This window comes from Physeter macrocephalus, unplaced genomic scaffold (genome assembly GCF_002837175.3).
Source record: "Physeter macrocephalus isolate SW-GA unplaced genomic scaffold, ASM283717v5 random_1385, whole genome shotgun sequence".
Classification (NCBI taxonomy): domain Eukaryota; kingdom Metazoa; phylum Chordata; class Mammalia; order Artiodactyla; family Physeteridae; genus Physeter; species Physeter macrocephalus.
Genome location: NW_021146407.1, coordinates 8717 through 25000, shown reverse-complemented (window position 1 = coordinate 25000; position 16284 = coordinate 8717). Strand labels below are relative to the sequence as shown.

Sequence of the window (16284 nt, the reverse complement as noted above, 5' to 3'; positions counted from 1 at the left end):
GCTTAATGTCGGCTGTTGACGTTATAAACATATACACAGCCCCTTCCTCATTCCGCCTCCCACCCCTCAAGCAAAGGAGGCCAGACTCTGGCTTAAGCGGGCTACGGGCTTACCCCCCCGGTCCCCAACCTACCTCACCGCCCACCTTCTCCCTCCATCACGTTACCTCCACCCTGAGTGGCCTCCCCTGGTCCCCTCCCACTCACCTCCCCGGGCACGGCCTCTCTTCTCCCTCCATCACCTCCCTTCCCCACACCCCTCCCTCCAGTCCAGGCCTCCCATCTCCCTCCATGCAAACGTCCCCCTCCCCCGCCACCCCGCGGCCTTCTCCAGCCGGCGCGGCCTCTCCCCGGCGGCGCGGCCTCTTCCGGCCGGCGGGAGGGCGGGGCCGAGCGCTCGGGCGGGCCGGCCGGTGGTGCGAGCGTCCCGGGCTCGCGCTCCGCCGCCGGCCGGCCGGCCATGCTCATCACGCTGTGCTACCTGTACCTGTGGGCGCGCTGGGGGCGCGGGCCCGCCGCGCTAGTGCGCACCACGGTGCAGCAGCTGCGGGCCTCGCGCTGCTCCTTTACCTTCTGCCGCGCGGCCGCGCAGCCCCAAGGAGCCCGCGTGTGCCTGAGCCGCGGCGGCCGCGTCTTCTGCGTCGGCGAGAGCCAGGTAGGCGGGCGAGCGCGGGCGCCGGGGGGCGCGGAAGGCGGGGCCGGGCGGGGCGGGGGGCGCGGGCGCGGGGGCGGGGCCGGGCGGGGGCGCGGCCTTGGGGTCTGCCCCTAGCCGGAAGCGCCCCCGGGACCCCGCGCTCCGCCCTGGGCTGTGCAGCCCGGGGGCGCCCTCTGCGCCGCCGGGAGGTCGCGAGCGTGGGGTCTGGGGAGCAGCAGGCTCCGGCGCTCCACTGCACGCGATGCCCATGGGAGCCCGGATAATGGGACCAGAGACCGAAGCTGTGACAGGCGATCTGGTCTCCTCTCCACGGGGTGCCGGCGCGAGCGTATGGACGCCTGGCTCTTGGCGGTGCAAAGTAGGCTTGTGCCTGTGTGCCTGTGCGGAGTCGATTAGCACCTGAGCAGTGCCCACCTAGAGCCTCTTTCCTGACATCCTCTTCCGCCTACCCTGTGGGCTGGAGTTTGGTTGAACCTGATTTCAGAGAAAGACAGCAAATCCTCAGCTTTCTGTCAGGTGTTCCCGAGGTGACAAAAACTGCCCTGTCAGCTGCGTCATTTACCAGTCGGGCACCTACTGATTATCTCTGAATCTTTTTGGTTTCGGTTTGCGCACAATATTGTCTTTTGGCCCAATACTTGTCCTGGTGGCTGTAAGGCTGTAAGTTCAGCCGGCTCCGTCACCCACAGTGTGACCTGGGGCTGCCGTTTGATCTCTGCAAAACCTCAGCTCTCTTTCTGTGAATGGGAACAGTAGTTCTTCCCACTCTGCTATTGGAAATGGGCTTCACAGTGCAGTTCTGTGCAAATTTCCATTGACTTCACCCACTTTGTCATTAACATTTAAAAGTGTTTTGCTTTTGATGGGTTTCTTGTCCTTTCCTCTTCCTTCTGGAAAGTTGGATCACTCGTAGCATTAAAATGAGATTTTCTTTGTGTGTAAAACCATACACCATGTGGGAATTAGAATCTTATCTCAGGTTTGAATATTTTGTTGAGGTTATGCTTAGACATGGAATTATACTTTGCTGCTACAAATCAAAAATACCCATTCTGGGACTTCCCTGGTGACGCAGTTGTTAAGAATCTGCCTGACAATGCAGGGGACACAGGTTCGAGCCCCAGTCCGGGAGGACCCCACATGCTGAGGGGCAGCTTAGCCCGTGCACCACAACTACTGAGCCCACGTGCCACAACTACTGAAGCCTGCGCGCCTAGAGCCCGTGCTCCGCAACAAGAGAAGCCACCGCAATGAGAAGCCTGCCCACCGCGACGAAGAGTAGCCACCATTCGCCGCAACTAGAAAAATTTTGCCCGCAAAAGCCCGCGGGCAGCAACGAAGACCCAACACAGCCAAAAATAAATAAATAAATAAATTTATTTATTTATTTATTTATTTTTTAAAAAAATACCCATCCTTGTTGGTATACTATATAACACAGAATATGAGTAAGTTCTAAGAGAGTGCATATGCAATATCGCCTAGGTGTTCATTCATTACATACAATGGACTCCTGAGGGAAGGACGGCTTAATTCTTGTAAGGAGCCCTGATTGAGAAAGGTAATAAAATGAGGAAAAATTGAGGGGTGGATTTTTCTATAGTAGTGGTTTCCAAACTGGATTCATTTACTTAAAAAATAACCTCTAGGGACTTCCCTGGTGGCGCAGTGGTTAAGAATCCACCTGCCAATGCAGGGAACACGGGTTCGAGCCCTGGTCCGGGAAGATCCCACATGCCACGGAGCAACTAAGCCCATGCGCCACAACTACTGATCCTGCTCTCTAGAGCCCGCGAGCCACAACTACCAAAATCCCCACGCCTAGAGCCCATGCTCCGCAACAGGAGAGGCCACCCTGATGAGAAGCCCGCACAGCTCGAGGAAGAGTAGCCCCCCGCTGCCTGCAACCAGAGAAAGCCCCCCCGCGCGCAAGGAAGACCCAACGCAGCCAATCAATCAATCAGTCAATTTATTTAAAAAAAAAAACTACCTCTAAAAGGTTTAGAGTAGAAATAATGAACATCCAAAAAATAATGAGATGCAAATGTCTTTAATTCTCTTGGGAGACAGTTTTACTTTTGCACATCTCCATGACTTTATTGGGCTTCTGTTAACTTTGATAACTGTAACTAATGCTCTTCAGCCCTTGCTGACTGCTCCAGCAGGGAGTAGGGACACGTGGGCCAAACCAGCTTGGGGCTTTCAGGGTTTTTGTAACTTGCTGTCCTTCTTAGAACTTTGCCCAGAAATCACTGTCTCACAGAGATGTCCCTGAGCTTCCAGACTAGATGTGACCAGCCAGCTCTGTATCCTCATAGACTTTAAATTGCACTTCTTATTTACAGTTATTTTTTTTATTGTGATATTATTTTTTTTTTCATTTTTTAAATTTAAGTATAGTTGATTTACAGTGTTGTGCTAATTTCTGCTGTACAGCAGAGTGGTTCCATTTTACATATACATATATACATATATATATATATTCTTTTCCATTATGTCTGGTTTTTATCCTTTTCTCCCTAGGAACTGGGTCTGTTTAGCTAAGCAGCTTGACCTGTAATAGTTACTCAGTATTTCAACAAATGAAGTAGTGGTTGTTGAGTTTAAGCTCTGATGTTCAAGGCCTACAATTGGAAAGTTTGACTATTTGTGATTAGCTACTGTTATCTAAGATTGCACATATCGTGGGGCTGGTGATTTGGTTCGGTACATACCTATTGTCGGTCTACCTGGGCTGAAGTAACTTTACAGAACTGAATCTTATGCCTTTGCTGTCTCCATATCTTATATACTTAAAATCATATGCATAAGTACTGAAAGTGTATGTTTATATAATTGAAGGTCCCCCAAGAACTGGTAAGTATCACGAAAGAGAGTTTATACAAACCGGAAATTTTAAGCTTTTTGTGTAATAGACACATTTTCTATGAGTAAAATGGACAGTCTGTTTTTTGTTTTTAACTATTATATTGATAATTATGTTTACCCATAAGAGGAGTTTTTTTCTCCCTCATTTTCATTCATTAATTGGTTCAACAGATATTTATTAAGCCTCTGCTTTGTGCCAGGTTACTAGGCCTGGTGAAAATACTTTCTGATCTTCCCAGCAAGGGCAGATTTGAACTGATAAGGAACTATGGAGCTTGACCCAAATGCCTTTTTTTTTGCGGGGGCTGGGTGATGATAAGGCACCCCTGACAGGCAGCCTTAGATTTCAGCTTTTTCTGCTAAGGATGTGCCTTGTTTTTGGTGTAGATTAACGTACAGTTCTTTTAGAGAAGTTTCAGGAGAAGAGCAGAGACTAATGGACACATCCAATCTGCTAACCAATTTTTTTTTTTTTTTTTCAATTTTTTTTTTTAATTAAAAAGAAATTAATTTATTTCTTTTTGGTTGCGTTGGGTCTTTGTTGCTGCGCGAGGGCTTTCCCTAGTTGTGGTGAGCGGGGGCTACTCTCAGTTGCTGTGCGTGGGCTTCTCATTGTGGTGGCTTCTCTTGTTGCGGAGCACGGGTTCTAGGTGCGCGGGCTTCAGTAGTTGTGGTGTGTGGGCTCAGTAGCTGTGGCATGCGGGCTCAGTAGTTGTGGCTCGTGGGCTCTAGAGCGCAGGCTCAGTAGTTGTTGCGCACGGGTGTAGTTGCCCCGCGGCATGTGGGATCTTCAGGACCAGGGCTCGAACCTGTGTCTCCTGCATTGGCAGGCAGGTTCTTAACCACTGTGCCATCAGGGAGGTCCCTGCTAACCACTATTGATGCTATAATGGCTGGAGGAAAAGGAGGAATAGCTCTTCGGGCATCTGTCAGTAACAGGCTTCTGCTGACCATCATGCACTTCTGAGCCACCTCATCTTTTTCTTTCTTTTTGGCCATGCTGAGCAGCATGTGGGATCTTAGTTCCCTGACCAGGGATCAAACCCGTGCCCCCTGCTGTGGAAGCACGGAGTCTTAACCACTGGACCTCCAGGGAAGTCCCTGAGCTGCCTCATCTTTAAATGTGCTTCCAAGTTGTAATTTAGAAGGTTCCTACATGCTCTCAGCAGTAAGGAATGGTGGGAATAAGTTTCAGAATTAATTGCTTGATAAGAAATATCTAGAGATGTTAAAACTGTCATGAGACTTTGAGGGATGTTGCAGCTGTTTAAATAGTCACAGTTCAACAAAAAAAATGCAGGGTTAATGTGGTCTATAGGAGAGCATCCAATGACCTTTATTTATTTAGATGCTACCTGGAATTGCAGAGGCGGGGTTGTCCTGGATGTTGATATAAATGGCAGTTGTGGTTTGAAGTCATATTGAATCCTTCCTTTTTGTGTTTCTTTCCCTCTATCCAGTCCATTGATGACTTGAACAAATGGGCCCTGTTTCTGGTTTCTCCTTTTATACTTGAAGCAGAACACATAGTATTTGTGACAGAGAACATTTGGGTGCAAGGTGACACTTTACAGAGACCATCGTCCTCTTCGGAAACTGTGAGTACTGTGTTTTTCATTTGTGTACCATAATCAAAACTAATTTGGTTTTTTTATGAGTGCTTTTACCTGGCCTTTTACCTTCCCTTTCTTTTCTGATATTTTGGGTTAAATAAAAATATATTAGTAGGGAATTCCCAGTGGTTAGGATTCGGCACTCTCACTCTCTCACTGCTGGGCCCAGGTTTACTCCCTGGTCAGGGAACTAAGATCCCGCAGGCTGTAGCACGGCCGGGGGAAAAAAGAAAAAAAAAATTATATATATATGTAAAATTACTTTCACCTGTTTCTTTTTCCCTTTTTAATGTGGCTGCTAGATTTAAACCTACCTGTGTTTTGGGACTTCCCTGGCAGTCCAGTGGTTAAGACCCTGTGCTTCCACTGTACACCACAGGGGGCACGGGTTTGATCCCTGGTTGGTGAACTAAGATCCTGCCTGCAATGCGGTGCCGCCAAAAAAAAAGAAAAAAGCCACCTGTGTTTTAAGTTGTTTTGTGGCTTGAGGTATGTTATTGCGCAGCACTGCTCAAGTCTCTCCCCAGGTCATAGGGTCCCGCCCCACATCTTATTGCTTCCAAAATCAGATGATTTATATTGCCGCATACTTCCTGGAGATTTCACCCCAAGTATTCTGAAAGCACTTCAGACTCAGTAATGTGTCCCACACTGGTTGTTTATATTCCTCTGCTGGAAAAAAAGAAAATCTCAGGTGAACACCCCAAACTGTGCTTCCTTTCACCCCCTCCTGCGTCCTTCCTGCCATTTGGTTACGAGTTCTACTAATTCCACTCCTCAGGTGTCTTTGCTTTACTCCTTCACTTCCATCCCTCCTCATTCCATTCTCTTTTTCATTATCTTTTTGTTGAAACTGTGAAGATGTCATCCCATCTTGGGTGCCTTCAGTGCAGTTTCCTCTGGATGGCCAGTTATCTTTCTAGGCACATATCCAGTGGGGTTGCACTCTGGCGTAAGCGCTCCATGGATGCCTTCTGACCAAAGCCAGCACCTCTCAGGTTCATGGAAATCTGTCCCTAACCCCCCTCGTGTGCTGCTTCTGCTTGGGTGTCTGTGATGAGTCCTTTCTGCCTTTACTCACCCACCGTATGTTCCCCGCCTGCCGCGTGGATAGTCCAGGAGGGGTTTTGCTGATGACAGAAAGCCATAGTCACTAGACCTCCATCTCACAAACACCGTCTTTAAGACATTGTAATGGGGTCTTCCCTGGTAAGTCCATTGGTAAAGAATCTGCCTTACAATGCAGGGGACGAGGGTTCGATCCCTGGTCAGGGAACTGAGATCCCACATGCCGCGGGGCAGCTGGGCCCGCGCGCCACAACTACCGAGCCAGCGCGCCACAACTACGTAGCTCGCCCGCCTCAGCTGGAGCCCAGGCACCACAGCTACAGAGTCCACGCGCCCTGGAGCCTGCGCGACACAACTAGAGAAGCCTGTGCGCCTCAGTGAAGATCCTGAGTACCACAACTAAGACCCGACGCAGCCAAAAATAAATTAAATAAATATTAAAAAAAAAAAAGACATTGGATTTGGATGAACAAAAAGGAAGAGAGGAATAAGACTGGAAATAATTGACTACAACTCAAGGTGGATAGAAATGAGAGTTAGGAGATAGGTGAAGTAAAGGAGAGCAGGAAACTCTCCTTTGTTTGGGGCTCGGGACGGGGCATAGGATTTGGCAGGTGGCCTGAGAGTAGCCTAGTATGCTACGACATTATGTTTTCTCCTGCAGGTTCCTACTGTTTTATTAAGCCTTATATATACTTATGATAATAATGATAAAATTTATTGAGCCTCTGCTTGGCATTTATATGTATTACCTGTAATGCTTACAATTCTACAAGATATTACTGTAATTTTTTTTTTTGGCTGTGGTGTGTGGCATGTGGGATCTTAGTTCCCCAACCAGGGATCAAACCCGTGCCCCCTTCAGTGGAATCGTGGAGTCTTAACCACTGGACTTCCAGGAAAGTCCATTATTGTCATTTTTAAAGATAAGAAAACCAAAGTTATCAGATTAAAGGTTGAAGTTTTCTTTTTTAAAAAAAAATTTTTTATTTATTTATTTATTTTTGGCTGCGTTGGGTCTTCGTTGCCGTGCACGGGTTTCTCATTGCGGTGGCTTCTCCTGTGGCAGAGCACGGGCTCTAGGTGTGCGGGCTTCAGTAGTTGTGGCACGTGGGCTCAGTAGTTGTGGCTTGTGAGCTCTAGAGCACAGTCTCAGTAGTCGTGGCACACGGGCTTAGTTGCTCCGCAGCACGTGGGATCTTCCCGGACCAGGGCTCGAACCCGTGTCCCCTGCATTGGCAGGCAGATTCTTAAGCACTGCGCCACCAGGGAAGTCCCTGTGCTTCAGATCTTAAAAAGGAGTTGATTTCACAGGTCTCTGTCTTCTCGGTCTGCTGTTACCATTCAGGTTGATTGTTTGATGGGATTTTGCAGCTTGGGGGCTCTTATGACTCTATGTATTTTTCACCTAACTCTAAAGTCATTTAAATTTGACAGGATCCTAAGATATTTAACAGCAAATACGTTATAGAGGAAAGACTTTTGAACTTGTTGAGACCTTACATTCTTTCCCATTTTTAGGATTGTACAATACCATGCTTACAGATGCGATACCGTTCTTACAGATGTCAGAAGATGACATCTTTTGAAACTTTGGATATCTCAGATGGCTTGCATCTGTGGTTTTTCTACAGACCCCCAACAGCAAATAAATGAATCTCAGGAATTAAGTTTAAAAAATGTAGCATTCACATATTCATATTTTCACTTAGTCATTCTTTCACTAACAGATATTTATTGCACAGTAGACTGTGTTCTAATTATTTTGTTAGGTACCATAGTAGATACCAATGGGTCGTGGCAGATTCAGCTCAATTTTCCGTATCTTCTGTGTTTATATTAGCAGTCCTGTTCCGTAAGAATCTCTGACCCAAAGAACTTACACAGTTCTCTTATTGTAGAAAATTCACTCATGTTCCTATTATTCTATCAAGACCTTCGTTCATTCCTCCATCCAAGGTTTACTGAGTGCCTATTATGTGCCAGATTGTGTGCTAGGGCTGGAGGTATGTCATATGGAGATGAAAGATGCATTTAGAGACGACAGTCACGGTCATCTTAAGGAGCTCACAGTGTCAGGGAGAAGACAGCTAAGGAAAGGAACAATTAAAGTTCATTGTGGGGCTTCCCTGGTGGCGCAGTGGTTGAGAGTCTGCCTGCCGATGCAGGGGACACGGGTTCGTGCCCCGGTCCGGGAAGATCCCACATGCCGTGGAGCGGCTGGGCCCGTGAGCCATGGCCGCTGAGCCTGCGTGTCCGGAGCCTGTGCTCCGCAACGGGAGAGGCCACAACAGAGGGAGGCCCGCATACCACAAAAAAAAAAAAAAAAAAAGTTCATTGTGAAAAGTGCTCTGGGAAAGTATGGGGGTGATGGTGAATCTGTCCAGATGGGTTGGCGTCAGGAAGGATGTTCCAGGGGCGGGAAGTAATATCTGAGTTTTTAAGGAAAAAACAGGAATTACGTGAAGAAGGAGGACAAGGCTTCCAGTCAGAACAGCAGGTGCAGAGGCACATAGCATTTGCACCTGGAGAACTGCACACAGTTCAGTACAGTTGGAGTCTAATTAACATGAGTTGGGGGATTGGCTCAGGAGAAGGCCAGAGGGGAAAGATGGGGCTAGAGTGTTACGTGGGAAATTACCTTGATGTAGTGATAGCTTTCCAGAACATTACCAGGCCGGTTATCCAGAGGTCACAGAATAGAGATGCTCACAGAAAAAGTTAAGATGCTCAAACTGCACAGTTTATTAAATCGATTCAAAATGTACAGCAAGAAACAGACAGTTCTGGGGTCCGTTAACACTTAGACGGGGTGGCCGAGGGTTGGAAGGACTGCACCCCTGAATCCTGAGCTAGGCAGTGTTCACACATCCTGCCTCTCTCTGCTGCATCTGCCTTCCCTGCCGAGGGCGTGGTTACAAGGACCAGAGTTGAGGTTAAATGGGACTCGGCAGATGGAGGATGCCTGTGGCCATCACACACTTGCTCTGTTGGAGAGATTTGGGACATGTATGCCTGGAAGAGCTGTGGCTTACTAGGGCCCTGCTGAGAAGCTGTGCATTTACCTGTATTTCTAGGCAGAATATACATGGGACCCTAATGGGTGGCTGATTTAGGGATGACATAACTGTCAATCTGGAGGTGGCATGATTTGTGTCTTACTAATATTTAAGATTTACTTGGTCCATCCATGACTTTCTGTTTAGGAGGAATACTGTCTTTTGTTCTGTCCCTTTTATCTATGTTCAACACACATACGTTCCTTTTGTCTCCCCTATCTTTAGCATGTCTTAAAAGTTACTGACTTAATATAAATATGATCTTCATGCTGTTTGTTGTTCTTGTTTTTTTTTTTTTTTTTTGCGGTACGCCGGCCTCTCACTGTTGTGGCCTCTCCCGTTGCGGAGCACAGGCTCCGGACGCGCAGGCTCAGCGGCCATGGCTCACGGGCCCAGCCGCTCCACGGCACGTGGGATCTTCCCGGACCAGGGCACGAACCCATGTCCCCTGCATCGGCAGGTGGACTCGCAACCACTGCATTTGGTTGGGAAGCCCTGTTCTTGTTTTTTATGTAGCAAAATTGAATGTTCTTTAATGGTATGGCAAATACACAGGATACACAGATTGTAAAAGTTTTCTTTGCACTAATTAGGAATTTGGACTTTATCCTATGGACAGTAGGCTAAAACTTTTTTCTTTTCTTTTTTAAAAAAATTATTATTCTTTTTTTGGTTTTCTTTTCCTTAAAAAAAATTTTTTTTTTAGCAGAATTAGCAGATTTGTACGTTAGAAAGATCACAATTCAGGCAGATTGGAGACTGGATCAGAGGGAGGCAAACCTGGAACAGATTGTACTCCATGTGGGAACGGAGACGAGCCTTGCAGAGTATTGGTAATAGGAAGGGGAGATGGGGACAGATGTAGGAGCTTTTTATGAGATGATGAGGGATTTTGAGGTGGATGGTGGGTCATTCCTGGAGACAGGGAACGTGGCAGGGGGGCTGGTGGAGGGACCCCTGTAAAGAATGCAGTTTTGCACATTGTTTTTGTCAGCTTTGCTGAAATAACAGATGACCTCAGAATTTCAGTGGCTTCTAACAACAAATCTTTGTTTTTGCTCATGTCACACAGGCTGATCAGGTTTGCTGCTGCTGTTTCAATCTGCGACTGCTCTAGACTCTGCTCCACACATCTTTCCCTTGCAGGGACCAGACCAAAAGAGCATGTCCGTCTCACACAGAGTGGAGGAGTGAGAGAGCTGGCTGAAACTCAGTGTAGTAGATTTAAGATGGCTGCAAATTCCTTTCTCTTATTGAGAGGTGGAGTCTTATACCCCTCTCTTGAATCTAGGCTGACCTTAGTGATTTGTTTATTTAATAGGATGTGGTAGAAGAGACATTCTGGGGCCTCCAAGGCTAGATCATAATAAACCATGCAGCTTCCGCCTGGGTTCTTGGAACCCAGCTCCCATGCTGTGAGGAAGCTCAAGCTGCCCTGTGGCAAGGTTCCCATGAAGAAGAACTGAGGCCCTCAGTGGACAGTCCTAGTTGAGTTCCCAGCTGGCAGGCGGCCCCAGCTTGCCAGCTGTATGAGGAAGCCACCTTGGAAGTGGATCATCCAGGCCCAGTTGAACCATCCTAGCTGATGCCATGTTGAGCAGAGTTGAGCCGTCCTTGTTAAGCTCTGCCCAAATTGGGATTTGTGGGCAAAATAAATGATGAGTGTAAGCCACTAAATTTTGAGGTGGTTTGTTACCAGCAGTGGATAACCAGAACACTTTGGATGTCTGTTAAAACTTCTCCTCTTCCTCGGGTTACCAACATCCGTGGGGCAGGGATATAAAGTGAACAATTGGGGGTGCTAGTGCAGTACACTGTAGGCATTGGGTCTCAGGTGCTTATGGAGCATCTAAAGAACACACATGATAGGGACTTCCTTGGCAGTCCAGTGGTTAAGACCCTGCGCTTCCATTGCAGGGGGCATGGGTTTGATCCCTGGTCTGGGAACTAAGACCCTGTGAGCTGCGTGGCCAAAAAGAAAAAAGTTAAAAGAAAGAAGAACACACATAATAGAAAAAGGTTATGACAACAAGGGTATTTCTATTATTTTCTGATTAGCTCTCATTTATTCAGAAAATTAGAACACCTAGACCACCCTTTTTCTTGAGTTTCTGGTCAGTTACGGTTTTGCAGAACCACCTTAAGTCTCACCTGGGTCACTTTATTATTTCAGCTCTTGCTTGCTGTGGACTTGTCATATCCCTTACACTGTCACTTGATTTTCCAACACCCTTCTCTTAAGAGCACCATGGGGCATAGTATCTTTTTAAATAATAGAGTGAAAATGAATTTTGTAGTACTCCTGTATCTTTTCTGTTTTCAAACCCAAAAGGCATTGAGAATAACTGAAAGTAAGAAATAACCTCTTCCCCTTACTCCCCTGGTTTCAGATTCTTCACATCTCTGTGTCTAGCCCTCCTTCATTCAATTCATTACTAGATGTTTACAAACCTAGCATGTAATTACATTGATTTGTAAGAGGAGAAACAAGAGCCAAAAAATTAGCAGTGTCGATGCTGTGACATTGATCTTATTCAGGGTAACTGATTGTAACTTGTATTTATCTGGGTTCTCTTGAGAAGCAGAATAGGGTGTGTGTGTGTGTGTGTGTGTGTGTGCGCGTGCATTATACATACATACATACATACATATACATATATGCGTACATATATAGGGAGAGAGAGGGAGGAAGTGGCAGGGGAGAGAAACAGAAAGAAAGAGATTATTTTAAGGAATTGGCTCACGTGATTGTGGTGTCAAATCTGCAGGGCAGGCCGGAGGCTGGAAACTCGGGAGATAGATGTTCCAGCTTGAGTCTGAAGGCAGTCTAGAGGAAGAATTCCCTCTTTTCCTGGGAACCTCAGTCTTTTTCTTGTAAGGCCTTCAACTGATTAGACGAGGCTCATCCACATTACAGAGGATAGTCTACTCAAAGCTGACTCATTTTAAATGTGAACCACATTTAAAAAATATCTTCACAGTCACCTCTGGAGTGATGTTTGGCCAAATATCCACGTACCGTGGCCTAGCTGAGTTGGCACATAGATTAACCATCACCTAACTGGTTGGTGAGATTCCCATTGCCTGATTAGCTGCAGAACTTCAGCTCCGCACCTGCTGCAGGCAGCCTTGGGAAGGGCAATTTGTGGTAGAGAGTTTAACCCCATTCCTTTGGTCCCTGGGTCCCCTTCCTGGTGCACGTGTGTGTTGAGTTGAATGGAGTGGACACATCAATGGAGTCACTGCAGCCTCAAGTCCCAAACTCGGGTTATGGAAGGGCTTTCTGCAGGCTGCACAGGAGAGGAGGACCTCCCCTTGTTTAGGGCTGACCAGGGCTTCTTTGCCTTTGATCTTGGGGAGTAAGCCTTTTGCTTGACTTCCCCTTTCTTCCTCTGCCCCTTTGTCTCCAGCTGGAAGTGCATATGGGAAGTGGCCTGTTTGCTTTTAGCCACCAGGCGGATGGCAGACACCCTGGATGAGTCCCGGTGACACTGCGGCTTTGCTTTGATCGGGGCCGCAGCGCTGCTTGGAGGAGTTTGCATGGTCTGTGGCTCACGGACCACGTTCCTAGAAAAAGGAAATGCACTGAGGTGAGGAAACAGCCGGCCTAGTTGAGAAACTTGATCAGGGACGTGTGTATATATTGTTCTCTGGCTGCTTCCTGTCCTTCCCCCCTTGTTTTATCTCCTGCGTCTCTCCTGGGTGTGAGGATTTCATTGTTGGCTCCTTTTACAGGAAGTGCTTACTTTGAGGCGCAGCTCCACTCCAGTGCCCGCTGCAGCAGGGTGCTACATCAATGTCTGAACAACTACATTCTGGGCTCTATCTCCACCGGCTGAGTATTTGTCCTTATTCTCTGCCAGCGATAGCGCTGAGAACAAAGATGCTTTTAGCCTCATGCAGGAGGTTGCATTGCTCCTTTTCATGTTTCCCATTCATCCTCATGTGAAAAGTCAGCTCTTGCCAAGGCGATACTTTATCTTCTCAGCCTCCTGAGCTGACATCCTTCCTGCATTCTCAAAGCTGGGAATCCACTAAATATTTGTCTGAATTGTAGACTTCACCTCTTCACCCTGCATCAAAGGTGTCCTATTTGACACGCAGAGTCCTGCTGAAGCCCCGGCCAGGCTGGCCCTCCAGGTGAATCCTGCTCAGTCTGGCTGGATGTCTGGGAGGAGGTGGGAGAAGTAGGTGGTAAAAGGGAGGGAACGCTACGTGAAGAGCTAAAAACTCTGAGGTTTCTCTTTCTCCAAAGAGGCTAGACTGATTAGTGCGTTTCGACCTTTGGACCATAAAGGCTTGCATTTATTGTTTTTCCCTTGAAGACAGTGTTTCTCAACTCTAAAAATTATTGTTTGCCTAAGGAGAAAGGTTAAATTCAGTTTGAATTCTCTTTAAGGAGAGAAATGAAATACTAAGGCATAATGATTTTGTGGGGTAGTGTTGAACCTTGGAGGACTCCAGACTCTTTTCTTTTTCTTTTTCAGATTGAGATACAATTCACATACCATGAATTTCATCCTTTTAAAGTGTATAGGGGCTTCCCTGGTGGCTCAGTGGTTGCGCGTCCGCCTGCCAATGCAGGGGAACCGGGTTCGCGCCCCGGTCTGGGAGGATCCCACATGCCGCGGAGCGGCTGGGCCCGCGAGCCATGGCCCCTGAGCCTGCGCTCCGCAACGGGAGAGGCCACAGCAGAGGGAGGCCCGCATACCAAAATAAATAAATAAATAAATAAATAAAAAATAAAGTGTATAATTACAATTCAGTAGTTGTGCAGTCATCACCACCGTCTAATTCTGGAACATTTTTATCACCCCCCACAAAAAACATGTGTACCTATTAGTAGTCACTCTCCAGTGGTCCTGTCCCTGGGAGCCGCTAATCTACTTTCCAATTCTACAGATTTGTCTGATTTGAATATTTCATATAAATAGAATCATATAATATGTGACCTTTAGTTATTGGCTTCCTAGACTTAGCATAATGTATTCAAGGTTCATCTACATTGTAACATGTATCAGTACTTCATTCCCTTTCATGGCTGAATAATATCCCGTTGTATGGATATATACATTTTATTTATCCATTTATCTGTTGATGGACATTTGGGGTATTTCTACTCTTTGGCTATTATGAATAATGCTGCTGTGCACACTTGTGTACATGTTTTGTGTGTAGATGTATATTTTTAGTTCTCTTAGGTATATACCTAGGAGTGGAATTTCTGGGTCATTTGGAAACTCTGTTTAACTTTTTGAGGAACTGATGAACGCTTCCAAGGAGGGTGCACCCTTTTACATTTCTACCAGCAGTGTATTAGGGTTCTGATTTCTCAACATCCTCAATATTTGTTACTGTCCTTTTTTTTTTTTTTTTGGCCACGCTTCATGGCATGTGAGATATTAGTTCCCTGACAGGGACTGAACCCGACTGGCAGTGAAAGCATGGAGTCCTAACCACTGGACCACCAGGGAATTCCCTATTGTCCATCTTTTTTTTTTTTTTTTTTTTTTTTTGCGGTACGCGGGCCTCTCAATGTTGTGGCCTCTCCCGTTGCGGAGCACAGGCTCCGGACGCGCAGGCTCAGCGGCCATGGCTCACGGGCCCACCCGCTCCGCGGCATGTGGGATCTTCCCGGACCGGGGCACGAACCCGTGTCCCCTGCATCGGCAGGCGGATTCTCAACCATTGCGCCACCAGGGAAGCCCTCCATCTTTTTGATTTTAGCCATCCTAGTAGACGATGTTTTTTTTGGGCTGCGTTGGGTCTTTGTTGCTGCACGCTGGCTTTCTCTAGTTGCGGCGAGTGGGGGCTACTCTTCGTTGCGGTGCACGGGCTTCTCATTGCGGTGGCTTCTCTTGTTGTGGAGCTTGGGCTCTAGGCGCGTGGGCTTCAGTAGTTGTGGCACACGGGCTCAGTAATTGTGGCTCACGGGCTCTAGACCACAGGCTCAGTAGTTGTGGCACACGGGCTTAATTGCTCCATGGCATGTGGGATCTTCCCGGACCAGGCCTCGAACCCGTGTCCCCTGTATTGGCAGGCGGATTCTTAACCATTGTGCCACCAGGGAAGTCCATCTTATTGTAGTTTTGATTTGCGTTTCTCTAATGACGAATGGTGTTGAGCATCTTTTCAAGTGCTATTGCCACGTGTATATTTTCTTTGGGGAAATGTCTAGTCAGATCCTTTGCCCATTTTTAAATTGGGTATTTGTCTTTTTATTGTTGAGTTGTGGGAATTCTTTATATATTGTGGATACAAATTTCTTATCAGATACATGATTTGCAAATATTTTCTCCCATTTTGTGGGTTGTCTTTTCACTTTCTTGAAAGTGTTCTTTGAAGCACAAAATTTTGTTTTTTTATAAATTTATTTATTTAATTAATTTATTTTTGGCTGTGTTGGGTCTTTGTTGCTGCGCACGGGCTTTGTCTAGTTGTGGCGAGCGGGGGCTACTCTTCGTTGTGGTGCACAGTCTTCTCATTGTGGTGGCTTCTCTTATTGTGGAGCATGGGCTCTAGACACATGGGCTTCAGTAGTTGTGGCTCTCGGGCTCTAGAGCGCAGGCTCAGTAGTTGTGGAGCACGGGCTTAGTTGCTCTGTGGCATGTGGAATCTTCCCGGACCAGGGCTCTAACCCGTGTCCCCTGCATTGGCAGGAGGATTCTTAACCACTGCACCACCAGGGAAGTCCCACTCAAAAATTTTGATGAAGTCCAATTTATTTATTTTTTTCTTTGTTGCTTGTACTTTTGGTGTCTTATCTGAGAATCCAGTGCCTGATCCAAGGTCATGACGATTTACATCTATGTTTTCTTCGAAGAGTTTTGTAGTTTTAGCTCTTATATTGAGGGTTTGATCCATTTTCAGTTAATTTTGTACCTGGTAATACATGGTATGAGATAGGGGTACATGTTCATTCTTTTGCATGTGGCTATCTGGTTGTACCAGCGTATTTTTTTTTTTTTTTTTTTTTTTTTTGCGGTACACGGGCGTCTCACTGTTGTGGCCTCTCCCGCTGC

At 46.8% G+C, this 16284-nt stretch overlaps 1 protein-coding gene across 1 annotated transcript in view; it reads left to right on the top strand.

The window, feature by feature from the left end:
* Nucleotides 1-444: 444 nt before the first annotated feature.
* Nucleotides 445-16284, top strand: part of LOC114485348 (biotin--protein ligase-like) — a 22121-nt gene continuing 6281 nt past the window's right edge. The window contains exons 1-2 of the mRNA XM_028486613.2: nucleotides 445-654; nucleotides 4983-5120. Coding sequence (XP_028342414.1) covers nucleotides 460-654; nucleotides 4983-5120 — 333 coding nt within the window. The 5' untranslated portion in view covers nucleotides 445-459. The remainder of the gene's footprint in view (nucleotides 655-4982; nucleotides 5121-16284) is intronic.